At 39.7% G+C, this 11976-nt stretch overlaps 1 protein-coding gene across 4 annotated transcripts in view; it reads left to right on the top strand.

The window, feature by feature from the left end:
- Positions 1 to 1648: 1648 nt before the first annotated feature.
- Positions 1649 to 11976, top strand: part of pbx4 (pre-B-cell leukemia transcription factor 4) — a 27802-nt gene continuing 17474 nt past the window's right edge. Inside the window, exons 1-3 of one of the 4 annotated variants that reach the window (XM_079365927.1) lie at positions 1649 to 2511; positions 4776 to 4889; positions 6657 to 6730. In XM_079365927.1, coding sequence (XP_079222053.1) covers positions 2327 to 2511; positions 4776 to 4889; positions 6657 to 6730 — 373 coding nt within the window. In that variant the 5' untranslated portion in view covers positions 1649 to 2326. The remainder of the gene's footprint in view (positions 2512 to 4775; positions 4890 to 6656; positions 6731 to 11976) is intronic. The other 3 variants (XM_079365928.1, XM_079365930.1, XM_079365929.1) reach the window with 3 other exon arrangements.

Below are 11976 nucleotides of genomic sequence, written 5' to 3'. Positions count from 1 at the left end.
AACAATCGTAAATGACTTCATGCTTTGCTGTTAGGATCTGCATCATGGAGTATGGAGGATTTTCTCAGTCATTGTATTCAAGGCAGTCACTAGTGAGCACAGGATCAAGCAAAGAGAAGACGAGTGGGGTTGTGACCGTGAGAGTTGTGAGTAAAGGAGGATGGTGCACAGCAGGAGAGATCGATTCTTATTTAGATGAAAATGAGGCTTGAAGCTTGTGAGGTGAGAGGAGGGCAGCTTTAGCATCCAAATGAAAAGAAGGTTCACAGCAATGATCCCTAACTGAATCAGCAACAACAAAAATATAAAGAAGTTAACAAAGACCCTGACAGTCTTTTACTTAAGAGGAAGCTTTTTAGGGTTACATGGTAACCCCTGCAGCTACTCACTTTGAACTGTATTATACAAAGCTGCTTAAATAGCCCTTTGTGACCAAAGTGAAAGTTAGAAGTTATCATTTATTTGAGTTCATATTTGAATAAAGGATCCTGCGGTCTGAACAGGCTCTCCAGATTTATTGGAGGTAAAGTAGTATTGGAGAAAAAGAAAGGATCTGATATATAAATTAATAGTTTGGGTTATATGTCTTTGATGAACAAAGTGTTGATATTTGGCTGTGGGAGAGTTGACTAATCTTACAGGTAAAATCTGCTGCTTTACATAACCAACAGGAAAGCTAAGTTGTGACTTGTATTACATGCACATGTAAAGAATATTACTGCTTAACTTTATTGTTATTCTCTATACTTTTTGTCTGTAACTTTAGATTGATTAGCTACAGATTGTGGTAGATGGATGTGTAGAGAGTCAGCATAAACCATTGCCAGTTTGGTCCTACTCTCTCATGCACACCCATCATCTTTTCTCAGTACAGCAAGGCTGGCTGCAGCTCTCCTCCACATCCATTCACTCACCCATTCGTCTTGGAAGGCTGTCTCTCTGATCTGAGTGATAAACTACAGCAGAAATGCCCAGTTTGCAAAAAACAAGGACACTTGTTTTCAATCTGTGCTGTCAACATTTTCATACCGAAAACTGATGGGCTGTTTCATTCATTGGGGATTTAGGACAGAATGATATTCTTAGGTTTATCTGTTTTCCTTTCATACATAATATTGCTGTTGAAATTGCAATTTACTTAAAGGATATTAAAGGATTGTCTTTAAGGCATAATTAAAGGGAACTAATCCTTTTCAGGCCTCAATTTTTTTTGAGAATGGAGATGTTTAGGTTTGGATGTATATTATTTTTTAGCTCTGACCATGCTCAAAAATCTTTGAAGCAGATCAGCAATCAGAGAATGAGGGCGGGCATTATTAAATAATGTTTTCTGTTGTTAACAGTGGTGTAATAAAATAATCGTATAACATATAGCACGCCACCCCAACTTCATTATAGGCCATTCAAAACAAAACATATCTATTTTCAAAGTTTTTAGAAATGCATTATAGGATCCAGACTGTTATGAAAGGAAATGCATTTTACCAACTATTAGTGCATGAAATACAGAGGATGACGTCAGAGGCAATATTTTGTAAAGGCCAGATAAAAGGAGATATCACCTGGAGGAACAGTGCACTCACTGAGTCCGGGAAGTTGTGTTACATACATGTTTTTTTACTGTGCTTAATCATCAGCCTTACGTGAGCTTATTGGCAAGAAGAAACATACATATTTTCTATGAAGTCTGTTGATTAACTCCACTGAAAAACGTTATGTTGCCAGGTTGACGCTCCACGCGACGCACACCTCTCGCGCAGTTCGAGTCCCCCCCCCCCATTCTCAGGCGGCGACATCAATAACAATGGCAAACCCGTAGTCTGTTTTGGTAGGAGATATCTGAGTGGAGCTAAACGGACCGAAAGCTGATAGTAGCTGTATTCCCATTTTATTTCTTTTTGTGAATTTCAGACTTTTTTTTACACAGACAACAGTGTTCGTCTATTGTTATATGTGCCAATTCATTTTTTTTTTTTTGAAAATGTGCGAGGCGCTGTTGGCAAGCTCACACAGTCCGTGCATGTGTGTCCCTGCTGCTTTTCTGCTGGGCTACAGCTACTAACCTAGCTGCTTTTCACTCGGTGGTTAGCTAGCGTTAGCCTGTCCGCGTTTATTGGCTTGAAGTAGAAAACAAACGCGGATGAAAAGCGCGTGTGTCCGATCTGTTTTACGACAGCGGTCCTAAACTAATTTGGAATAATTGTTGTCGGGTTCATAAAGAAGTGTTGTATGATTTGTCGCAGAAAATACTTTGCTGGCTAGCTAACAAGCTAGCTATTTGTGTGTATTCTTCGACTGAGGAAAACGACGAGTTTTCTTTGAAAGTATGGATGACCAGACCAGGATGATGACGGGTCTCACCGGACTCGGTGGACTACCACAAGCCGATGTCGGCGACCCAGACTCGGTTAGGAAACAACAGTCCCTCGGTCAGCCTCAGCAAGACATTGGGGATATCCTACAGCAAATAATGGCCATCACCGACGAAAGCCTGGACGAAGCACAGGCCAGGTAAGACAGGCGAAGAGCCATTTTCCACACAAGAAGGCTAAGCTAAAGTGCGTTGTATTAGTCTTGTTTTTGTCTCAATATCCGAAGCGTTTCCTTGAATAACCAACTTGTTGTAATCTGCAACATCTATGCAGTAAGCTAACTATAATAATATACTTTTAAAAACCCAAACCTTTTTGTCACAAATTAACTTGAACAAACGCATAAGAAGGATTGTAATGTTAGAGGTTCTTTGTTACTACAAAGCCTGTTTTTTAAATTAAACTTTAGATTACAAACGTGTACCTTTTTTAAATACGCTAATAAGGGTAATTTTGTTTAGGGTTAATTTTAAAAGTTTTAACTTCCTCCTGAGTCTGTGAAGAGTTAGCCTTTATAATATGCATATGACAACTCGCCTAAAACCAAAGCTGTATTTGCGAAGCATTGATTTTTTTTTTCTCGTTTTTTTTTGGGGTTAAAAAAATCAAAAAATCGTTTATGCTAGAGATATTTGTTTGGGTCTTTCCTCGACCGCCGTATTTACAAATTATGGAGTTTTTCTTATCTTCCTATATGCTACTTAATGCTTTGTAAAGTAGGTGATGCAAACTTCTATAAAGAAATTATCCAAAAAACACAAAAAAGCGCCTCAAAGACAGTGACATTGTCTTAAATAAAGACAGTGTATTTCACTTTTCTTTAGCCAGGGGTCTTCTAGTAATGATTAAAAAGCTTTTAACTTTTACTTCACAGCGTATGCAGAACTTGATTTGCCCTATTGTAACATGTATATGATATGATGCTACACCTCAATGAGTGTCAGTAACATACGGTATTGATATGTAAATGAGGGCCTAATTTAAAGTAAGACTAAGGATGTCTCAATTGTCCCACTTATCAGCCAAGTGTGTCTGTGATGACAGCAATCATTCATTTATTTGACTTGTCTATTATCATTTGTGTGAGAGGGATTTTTACATACAATTATTTAGGGAACATGCACTGCAGTGAGTAACTGACCCTCACTCATTTGCCATGTGGCTGAGGAGCATAAGGTCAGTTTCAGATGAAGCGTCAGTATTTCAACAAAAGACAACCGTCCACTGCAAGACTGTGGCCACAGTGTGATGTGTCATTAGCTAGTGATTTTCCACCCAACATTTGACCACCTGGTTCTCTTAATTAATTCACTCCTCTTTCACTCCCTCCCTCCCTGGTGTTCATCCTTTTCATTGTGTGCTGGGTGCAATCAATTCTCCTATAATGTGTACGCGAGTGCAGCTGTCCGCAAATCGAGTTTCTATTAATGAGATGGTGGTGAGGGGGAGGGATGATACTATACCATCCGCCTATGAATACTGGGATATTACCTTTTGTTCATTACAAGTTTGAGGACTTAATCAGTCTCTATTTACAAAGTATTACAAAGATTTTTTGTTTGGGAAGACACCCTATAGCTGTTTATACTTTCTGCTTATAGCTCCTTTTTTCCTGCATGAGGACTTCCTGCTGGAATTTATAAAGCAGTTTTCCTTTAAATGAAAAGCATTTACATTTAAACTAATTGATTTAAAAGGGCAAATAATCTAATGAATAATGTAGCATACCTCATATCTGCTGTTAACAGGCTATTCTAAAAAAACAACCAAAAAAAAACAACTAATAAAGGTGTGGCTACATCAGAAGTAGCAGAGGTATCTAATTGTATGGTCAGTCCTTTCCAGGATGTGAAATATAAATACTGAAAGGAACCAAGCTCATGGTTGGGTCTGGATTCAAATCATGTGGGATGTGCTCATCAAATCCTTGATGGTGTGAATATGTCTAATAGAGCAAAACAATGCTGTTGATGAAATATTCCTTTTTTTGAACAGTTAGTGTTTAGCATTAGCTGATTCACTTTTTCTAAGTATTGAATAGTTTCTGTTTGCCAAATGTTCCAAAATAGGTCAAAATGACCAAGCTCCTGGACTTCAAGCAGTTGGCTGGATAACATAGGTTTGCAAATCAGAGAGCAGTTAGTATGACTTAAAATGTTCAGTCTTTCTCAACTTCATACCTAACTCTGATCAACTTTGCCATCCACACGTCAACCTTATCGACGGTTATTGTCTACAAGTTGATGTGTGTGGTGTTTCACATAAGCATGACACCCCTGTTGTTTAGGGTGGCAGTGTGTTGGGATGGGGAGTGGTCAGGGCAGCGCAGGGGCTCGGTGTTGCAGAGTACACTTCCTGCGCACCATCCTCCCTCATCCTCTCACCCTGTCGCCATATGTTCAGATGCTGGCCAGAGGAATCGCCGGCGCATTGGGGTGGATCAGACGACCCCACAGAGGGAGGGAGAGCAGGGGGGGGCATGGCAGGGGGTGGCCTGCCACTCAACTTCCAGCACAGGTCAGTACAGGACCGCATGAGCACCTCCCTCTCCCCCTCCTGCTCATACCTCCATGATGGCAGCCCTCCCCAACTCAAATCCAGCAGTGACAGAATTAGTGATCAAAATTACAAATTAAATGCTCTACACATTAATCTGTACTTCATTCTGCCCAAATCTCTCTTAAAGAAAAGCAGTCTTTTGGGTTATAGAAAGTCTGTGCTCTATTTGCTAGTCTCCATAGTTTCCTTTTTAATTCTGCAGTGGACATTCACAACTGGAATTGGTGTTGAGGTCAGGTATAGCCAAATCATATTCATCTGTGGTTGTTTTTAATGTGTATTTGGCAATGTGTTGAAAAGAAAGACTTATTCCAAAGGATCTTCAGTTTATTCTTGTTTCATATTTTTCTCATTAATGCAAATCAAAGAACAGAGCCCTCATAAAGGATTTATTTAGTTTTCGTCGTGAACTTAAAATGTATTTTGCACGTTTCCGTATTAAAGCTGTTGCCAGTCAGTTTGTTTACATGTTCAGCTATGTCGATATACATTTTTAGCACGGTTAGACAATTTAATTGGACTACTCTCCCTATCCCAGTATAAAAGTACCAGTAAAGGACTGATTTGTTTATTTATTTATTTTGTTAGTCTGTCCAGTTACTCTTCAGTGGGTGACTATATGCCCCCTTTCAGCCCACCTTCTTCCTGATGACCTATTATGTCACATCCCAAGCAATCCACAAAACAAGTTATCAAGTGGCAGGCTTTTTTCCCCCCTTCAATCCATGTATTTAAATGTGTTTAAATGCCTTCTGCTGACACATCAGTGTGTCTCCTCGTCTGTCCAAAAGCACATGGTTCTTGCTCAAGCACTCGCCATGTTGATACCTTCTACTTCTTCAGCTTTATCCTAATGTATTTGATAGTGCACAACTTCTGCATCAAAGCCAGGTGCAGGATTTATGGAGCATGTATGACCTCCCTGGCTACCTCAAGTATGAGGGAGCAAAAGGAACTACATGCGTGAAGTGTATAATATTGCATGCTTGGGTACATGTTTTGTTGTGTGAGCCTCACTCGTGTTTGATTGTGGACAAAATGACTTAAAAATTCTGTTCTTAGCTCCTGATGCTCTCCCTCACTTTGATGATATTAATAATCGTGTTGGTACAGGACTATACTTGAGAGTGAAGTCACAGAGTCTCAGCATTGCTACAGCATACTGTACACTTTTATACACTCTTACATTGTATGATTACGTTGATGTGCATTTCAATAAAGATGTTAGTCTTATTGTGAACTGTAGACATTTGAACTCTTCTCAACCAATTGCTCTTTGCTCTTTGATGAATTCATATAGGAAGTTAATCATAAATTATCCCATCAGCTTTCAAAGAGCTAGTCTCTCTAAGTTTTGACTTTATAACCATGTATTAACTTTGGAACCTGGTCCTCCGTGATAATGACCTTGAGGTTTGGCATCATTACCTTTCCAACAGTGCAAAGCATCCAAATGACAACATTACTCTTTGCTAGTTTAGGCTGACACTTCTGAGATGTTTGGCGCCTTCAAAGGCATTTATTGACAATGCCTTTGAGCAACATGGCTTTGTCCTGCTATGTCGCACTGAACTCTTAAAAAGCTGTATGCACAATACATGCAGCTCTTCTATTTTTAAAAAAAAAATATTTTGGGGGGAGAACATGGAGGGATTTCAAATGGAGGTCTGTTTATCGTAATCCTCCTCGCTCTCTCCCTCTCTTATTCCCTCTTCTCTTTTACAGGAAACATGCCCTGAACTGTCACAGAATGAAGCCAGCCCTCTTCAGCGTTCTCTGTGAGATCAAAGAGAAAACTGGTGAGTTTCTACTTCACTTGTTCTTTGTACTCCTACTTCTTACAGGTTCTCACAAAGAGTTAAGTTGTAGTACACCTTTACTCCAGTTTCCCTGACACTAAGGTGTTTTTTTTTCAGCCTCAAAAGAAAAATCTGTGGATCGAATACGTATGGTTTATATAATAATACTAATCTACCCATACAGTCTGTAAAGTTTTGTAAAGAGAAAAAAAGACACCTGTGGTTAATCACTAACAAGGGTAGTTGGGATTTGATCATATTTTTATCACAACATAAAAGCGACTACTCGTTGCATCAGAAATATTGGGGGGAAAAAACCAAAACCTGATCCTGTTAAAAAAATAAATTAAAAAAAAGTCATGCAAAGCTAACTGACAGCATGCAGACTCATCGACTTCAAATGGTTTAAAGTCTTTACAGTCAGAACTTCTTTCAGTTCAGTGATTATCTCTATTCTCCCACATTATTCAGATTTGAGTAAACACGGTGTAGGGTTATTGAGCTTTTTATTGTAGTATCTTCATCTAAACACACTATCCAAAGCAAAAGATACTATTCTGCAACATTATTAACAAATGAAGCGAAATGAGTTGTATGATTGGTCTGATTTAATATATTGCAAACATCTCAATGATATTACATATTAAATTACAATAAGTAAACTCTTGGTTTTTTTTTTTTGAAACAGCTATCTGACATATTCTAGCATGGCTCACAGGAGCAGGCCTGGGATGCATGGCAGATTGAAAGCTATGGGACTGAAAAAGGGAGGCATCTTTTTGAATCCTTTCCATCTGCAATTCTGTCTGTGATTTTTCTCTCCTTCACTTGCTGTGTGTCTTCTAACTGTAAACCTCTCTTGTTCAAATACAATTTGAAAATGCTGCACTGCTGCCTGTTGTGGCCCTCTGTCAATAATGTATTATTGCTCTCCAGTGATTGGACCAAAGTAAAGGCTAGGCTTGAGTGAGTGGGGCAGGGTACACTGTTTCCCAGGCAACCAGTGGTCTTATTTACCCTAATGCCATTCTCTTTGATTTTCACATTTACTCTTCCAGCAAACTAGAGAGCAGGTCTATAAGTACTCATACAGTAGGCTGAGCAACGAAAAACAGACAAGGCCTCGAGTTACACAATACATTTATTTATTTATGCTTAGAGTAAATATGCTAACCATTTGATATACAGATCTTTGCCTATAGACTGCTGGCCATCTGCCACACAGTGCCCCCTAACTACACTGTGTACCTGCTTTGGCATTTCTCTGCTACTCCCTCCAACCCCCCGCAGGCCCCATTATGTGCCGTTGGAATTTGAATTGACTTCTCTTCAGTGCAGCTTCTGGAAAACCCAATCTGTAGTCCTCCTTGTATCTCCATGGATTTTCTGTGGTCTTTTTTTTTAAACTAACAAACACACACTTGGGTCTGCACAACCACACACACACACACACACACACACACACACAGTCTTCTTTGCACACATACACACACAGAACAAGGATAAAAGCAAACTCGGTCTTGGGTCTACTCCTACTGCTTCGGTCTTGTCCTCTCCCCCCTCCCTCCCTGTGCCTCGCTCCCATTCTTGAAAGAGAAGACTTGCTCTGAACTCAGGGCTTTGATATGGTAATGTAATGGTGGTGGAGGAGGAGAAGGGGAGCTGGGGATATGGGGGATGGGTGGTGAATTCCTCTGAGTGCTGCAGTTCGTTAGATTGTTTTCATTATAAAGGAAATGTTCTGCGCTAATACCAGTACCCTCCTCCCACCACCACCCCAAAACAACGACTTTTTAAAGACACTACCTGCACTGTCCTGAGCTCTCACTTTAAGCATGACCTCCATCAATGTGAAATTTGAAACTGGTTAATGCTCAACATACAAACTCAAAAACGAAATTTAAGCACGTTGAGGGAGACGGGAAATGATCAAAGTTGAGAGCCAGTGGCTTTGCTTCAACTCAGTTCTGTTCTCCCTCACTCTCATGGGTATTTGCTGTAAAAATAGCTCTTGGTGCAATGGGACAGCTTATGCCAAAATCTCTCACAAGCCACTGCAGTTACTCTCAGAAGTTTTTTTGTTTAGTTAGGACATGTTTGAGGTGTTCTCCTTACTTTTATGGATTGACAACAAAGAATATGTCACTCACTCTGTTCTGTCACCCTTCTTGAGTCCCACTTTTTCCAGCCTGAATGTTCCCTGTTTATTGTAGGACATGTTTTAAATCAATACAAGAATAGATTTTCAATTGGCTTTAGAGTTGTCATATTTTTTAACTTATTCCCGGCATACACTGCACCATTATATACAAGTCGTTGTGGAATGTAAGCTCACACTTTACAAGTAAAAAAGTAAAAACTTTTCTATCATGATAGGAGGGCGGAAACCAGACTGAAATGGCATGTCTTCTGTTGCCATGGCGATTTTGGATGCCATCAGTTTTTGCAGGCACATTCAGTAAAATAAAGGCATGTAGTTGTACGACCAAAATGTTGAACATGCTATAAAATCACCCAACTGATTAGGAGCATCTGACTGGGCTACGATCAGCTGCTGTGACTTGTAGACTGCACGGCATGGTTCTAATTGGTTCTCAGCCTGAAATCATACAGTGTACGCCTGGCTTTAGAAATAGTAAAGTTATTGCAAGTCTCCCTCTCCTCCTTGTAACCGGAGAATTTAATTTCACAACACTTGCAAGTGTTGGTGCTTATCTTGATAAACTGTCTCCAAAAAAACAAGGTTAGCTAGAATTACTTGTGGAAATAGTTGCACACTGGCCGGCTTCCTACCCGACTGAGGTGACTTATTCTGGGATGTCTGTTACTATTAAAGCTCTCTGATGAACTATTGTGGCAGTGAGTCTGCTGATCTACTCTCTTTGTATGTATTCTGATCATCCTCGGAGATTGCCTCAACAGAGCTGTTATATGTAGCAGGCCTATATTGTTTAATAATTGGAACGTGGTCTTCCAACCACGTTGAATAAAAGCGTTTTACTCCCTTTACAAGCACCGACATCTTCGATTCAATGCCTGTCAGCGGAGCTTACAGCACTTAACTAGTTTGTTGGCAAAGCAGCTTGCTGACAACCCATCATCACGTCTTGGTAATGCTTTGAAAAGGTGGATGAATGGTGAGATGGCAAACTTCATGAACTCCCTCTCTTGTTTATCATTTCCATCACAATTTTTGAATACATGTAACAAAAAAAAGAATCCCTTAAACTTCATCAACGGCGCCCATACTAACGATTAAACATTCGGCTATCCAGAATATTAATGATATTGCAATCACTCGGCAAGTAAGGAATGCTAAGGTGGTTCAGATATATTGTTCAATGTAACCTGTTGACATACACCCATACAAGTGCAGCCCTTTTGTTGTTATGCAGTTTATCATTTATGAAAAGAGAACCATGTACTATTTTCCTTTTGACCGGTGGAGAATAACCAAACTCCTCAACCCACATAAGTTTGAAATAATAAAGAAAACAATCATTGATTGGGTTTGTAAAGTTTTCGCAAACCATTTGAATTCTTCAATGAAATGATGATTTAACTTCAGTAATCACAGAACCTAAATTGTCAAAATGCAAAACAACACTAATTCAACCAGCAAGCAGCTCTCGCAACGTGTTAATTGAATTCAAGTGTTGTTGTAAAAACACAAAAACAACATTTCTCAACGTCACACATGGCTGTGATGTGAGTCCTTGCATCAGTGAGCACCTTCAGGAACTCATCTATGTTTTTTCTTTCAGCGCTCACATTTGAGAGAGGAGAACAAAGCTTATCACTCTGGTTCACACTCACATTTTTAAATGAATATCACATTCAGTGTCAATTGATCTGTTTCAATTTGTGTAAACCCAGAAGTTTGAAAGGGTAAAGTACATTAAGTCGAGTGATTCACATGGCTCATTTGAGCAACTTAATTATTATTAGTTTTCATAGACCCCAATTGTGAGGAGAGCTGTAAAATGTTACGAGTTGTTAAGGACCTCCGGAGGTCTATTATATTTACACGAGGAAAGGCAATGCCTTTCAAGTTCAAAGTGTGAATAAGATAAAAATAGTTTGTTGCAGAAATATAATCTACGTGAAGCTACTAAACCTATTTTCAGGTTTACCATAACCTGTGTCTAAAACAAGAACTGACCTTTAAACCTTTGTCAGAACAGTCATACCAGCTTGCCATGTGTTGACATCCCCTGGTTTTCTATCATTGAAACATTTTCTATGTACACTCACTTTGAGGTCATGCTGGATTTTCTCTTCGGCTTTTACGAAAATGTCGAGTGGTGTTTTGTGGTGTCCTGCCACTCATTAGTTCTTTTCTTTTTTTCGTCCGTGCTCCTTTGCAGAGGCGAATGTGGAAAAAAAAAAGATGGTGTGTGAGGGGGGTGGGGGTGTGGGTTGCAGGAGTGATACAGGGAGATTGATGAGGCAGTAAGAGCAGGAGTAATTACTCGGTGTCCATTCCCCAAGCCAGATTGGCAGACGGCTAATATCACACAGACCCCTGGCCCTGACAGACACACCAACGCCTCCCACCCCCATCTCAAACTGGGGAGGCAGAGGACCCCAACCTTCAGCCTAGGCCTAATGGTGTGTGGCCCAACCGATTTCCCCATGTGGTATTATTCCTGTAGGAACTTGGCTTCTGTACGTTGACAAGGAAAACAGTTTTCTGTAGTTTATAGTTCAGTGGGTGACACTCGGTGGAGTAATGATTTGCTGTCAATGTGGGACAAGAGTAGTTTGATATGGCAGACTGGGTATACATTTCTGATTGTTCACATACATTTACAGCAGCGATAGTTTGAATGTAGTTGACAGGCTGGTTGTCTCAATCAGGTTTATTTGAAGAGGAGTTCAAATCATTAAATAACATAGACCAACGACTTGCAATAAATGATTGTTGAAAATAGTCGGAGCTGCAGTTTTACAAAAAAACCCCAGTAATATATGAAGTTAAAAGATGATTTATCATTATATAATGTGAAGTTGACTTGCTGAATTAGACAAGTTTAGAAAATTGAGGAAACACTCAAATAAAAGGGCGAGCAGAGCTGAAGTTCTGTTTACTCGTAAAATATGGGCAAGAAGCCGTGATTTGCACACTCAATTGGAGCCACGTATACACAACTAGTTTATGGCCAACAACAAGAAATCTGAAAATATTGAGTGACCCATCAGTGTTGGTTGAGGAACACCCACTGGGCAAACTCCCACCTCTTTAT

Source organism: Symphodus melops (assembly GCF_947650265.1).
Source record: "Symphodus melops genome assembly, chromosome: 17".
Classification (NCBI taxonomy): domain Eukaryota; kingdom Metazoa; phylum Chordata; class Actinopteri; order Labriformes; family Labridae; genus Symphodus; species Symphodus melops.
This window is presented reverse-complemented; position numbering and strand designations above follow the sequence as displayed.